Raw genomic sequence first — 639 nt, 5'->3', positions numbered from 1 at the left:
ATGTGTGAAAAGAACTATCAAATATCAAACTTACCTTTACAAACAAAACTGTCATATTGGAAAAAGTGTTGTAGAATGTGGAATGCTGGTATATAAGCCCCAGGGCCTTGAGTAAATTTGGCATTTTCTTGATCATCAGTTTCTGCATACATAGAGAGGAGGCGTAGATACAATTCACAATCGAACAGATGTGAACAAGATCATGAGCAGTGATGCAAAGAACCAAACTCACTAGATTTGTGTGGTTAAGTGGTACACACAGCTTCTCCACCGTTGAAAGGAATTTGACATTTTCTTTCGCCTCGTTATAAGCATTCGTGACCTTTTTGTCCAAGTCAACCCATTTCTATCAACAAATAAAAACAAAATTATTCCCATCGAGAAGTGACTACCCTTCTACAAACGGCTAAATAACAGTTTATTTTGAAAGCTCAATTCGCTAGCAACGATACTAAATAAATAGCTTAATCACAAGTTAACCATTATGGAAGAAGTAAGCGATTCATTTCAAGTGGAATAGATAACCTTATTCGGATATGGGTCGCACATACGGTGCGGGGTTTTGTGATACGGGACCTCTGTGATGGTCTAGTGATCAATTAGTTTAATGGTGGATAGAGGATGATCAATTGTGATCGA

At 37.6% G+C, this 639-nt stretch overlaps 1 protein-coding gene across 1 annotated transcript; it reads right to left on the bottom strand.

Annotated features, from left to right (window-relative positions):
* Positions 1–34: 34 nt before the first annotated feature.
* On the bottom strand, positions 35–346 carry T265_16220 (hypothetical protein; the record flags this gene model as incomplete). The annotated part of the gene is made up of 2 exons (XM_009179780.1): positions 35–142; positions 233–346. Coding segments are annotated over 2 exons (222 nt in total), but the record flags the coding sequence as incomplete, so codon positions are not given.
* Between the last annotated feature and the right edge of the window lie 293 nt (positions 347–639).

This window comes from Opisthorchis viverrini (assembly GCF_000715545.1).
Source record: "Opisthorchis viverrini unplaced genomic scaffold opera_v5_7713, whole genome shotgun sequence".
Lineage (NCBI taxonomy): Eukaryota > Metazoa > Platyhelminthes > Trematoda > Opisthorchiida > Opisthorchiidae > Opisthorchis > Opisthorchis viverrini.
This window is presented reverse-complemented; position numbering and strand designations above follow the sequence as displayed.